This window comes from Cystoisospora suis (genome assembly GCF_002600585.1).
Source record: "Cystoisospora suis strain Wien I chromosome Unknown contig_1033, whole genome shotgun sequence".
NCBI classification, from domain to species: domain Eukaryota; phylum Apicomplexa; class Conoidasida; order Eucoccidiorida; family Sarcocystidae; genus Cystoisospora; species Cystoisospora suis.
Genome location: NW_027153834.1, coordinates 91664 through 93044, shown reverse-complemented (window position 1 = coordinate 93044; position 1381 = coordinate 91664). Strand labels below are relative to the sequence as shown.

The following is a 1381-nucleotide window of genomic DNA, read 5'->3' as shown; positions in this document are numbered from 1 at the left end:
CACACATAAGCGACCACATACTCCATACACACACAGATACTATACATAGATGCATAAATACAGCCATAAACGAAAGATGTCTATAGATCCAATATAGACACTGTCCCATGAATAGATTACAGATAGATAAATAAAATAGGTTGGCAGACCAAAGATAGATAGATAGATTAAAGATAGATAGATAGATTAAAGATAGATAGATAGATTAAAGATAGATAGATAGATTAAAGATAGATAGATAGATTAAAGATAGATAGATAGATAGATACCGCTTGTATCTATACCCCAGACGGACCGATGAGTAGAGAACCTGTTAACGCCTGATCGATAGAGTAACGCCAAGAAGAAGAAGAGTGGGAGTGTCTAGCATACCTTTGAGACAAGATGCGTAGACATCTCTTATCGGATTATCAGGCTTTGGATCTAAGCTTGATCGGGTAAGCAGATTAAGGACTTTCCCGAGATTCTTGCCATTTAATTCGAGTAGAAGTCGAGTTAAACATCGCGCCTACATCATCACAGACAGACACATGCATGCACTAAAATGATTGCCTACATATCATCTTTAACCTTCCTGTCTCCCTTGAATCTGCTTATCTACGTATGTGTCTTTCATTCATGTCGTCATCGATATGCCTCATTGAGACTCTCTCTCTCTGTCTCTCGAAGAGACCGAAGAGACAGGAAAAGAAGGAAGACGAGGAGGGGGGAGGAAGAAGAAGAGGGCGACATAAGACAAGAAGTGCAGCTTCTGAAGGCACCCGTAACGCTCTCCACCCTCAAGTATGTATATCTAAAGATTGAGAGAGATCTTCTCTACAGTAGTAAGAAGAAGAAATGGAACAGGAAGAAAAAAAAGAGAAAAGGTTTTCTTCCCGACGATAGAAAACGAATCTTGTCTAATGTCTGTTAGAAGCAATCCTTCATCTATCTCTTCATCTATTCTTTCTCTTCTTTCTCAGCCCCCTGAAAGGCCGCTCCGTCTAGCCTTCTCTAATCCTTGAGGTTGATCATCTCCAAAGTGAGATGGCTGTGCATGTATATGATTGAGGGACCGCAGTGTATAGGGAGGTGGCTCTCTCCATTCAGCTTCTGAGAGGAAAATTTGTCTCTTTCTCTCTCTCTACTCTATCGTGTCGGTCGATCTTTCTCTCTGTTTCTGCTTTCTCTACGCTCTTCTTTCTCAACGTCCCGCGCCATTCATCGCGAGACACAGACGTGAAGAAGACCTATCTACAGACGCAAAGCAGAGAGTGCGATACATGTAGACATATAAGAGAGAGATAGAGAGACGTGTAGGTCTGACAAAATGAGAGTGAAGAAGAGAGAGAGGGACATGTATGAAGATGTACATGTATGTGTGGAAGAAAGAAAGAAAGAA

At 41.3% G+C, this 1381-nt stretch overlaps 1 protein-coding gene across 1 annotated transcript in view; it reads right to left on the bottom strand.

Moving 5' to 3' along the window:
- Positions 1-313: 313 nt before the first annotated feature.
- CSUI_002452 (cullin-associated nedd8-dissociated protein) overlaps positions 314-1381 on the bottom strand; it is a gene marked incomplete at its 3' end in the record, with an annotated part of 3495 nt that continues 2427 nt past the window's right edge. Inside the window, exon 3 of the mRNA XM_068062653.1 lies at positions 314-508. Coding sequence (XP_067925379.1) covers positions 314-508 — 195 coding nt within the window. The remainder of the gene's footprint in view (positions 509-1381) is intronic.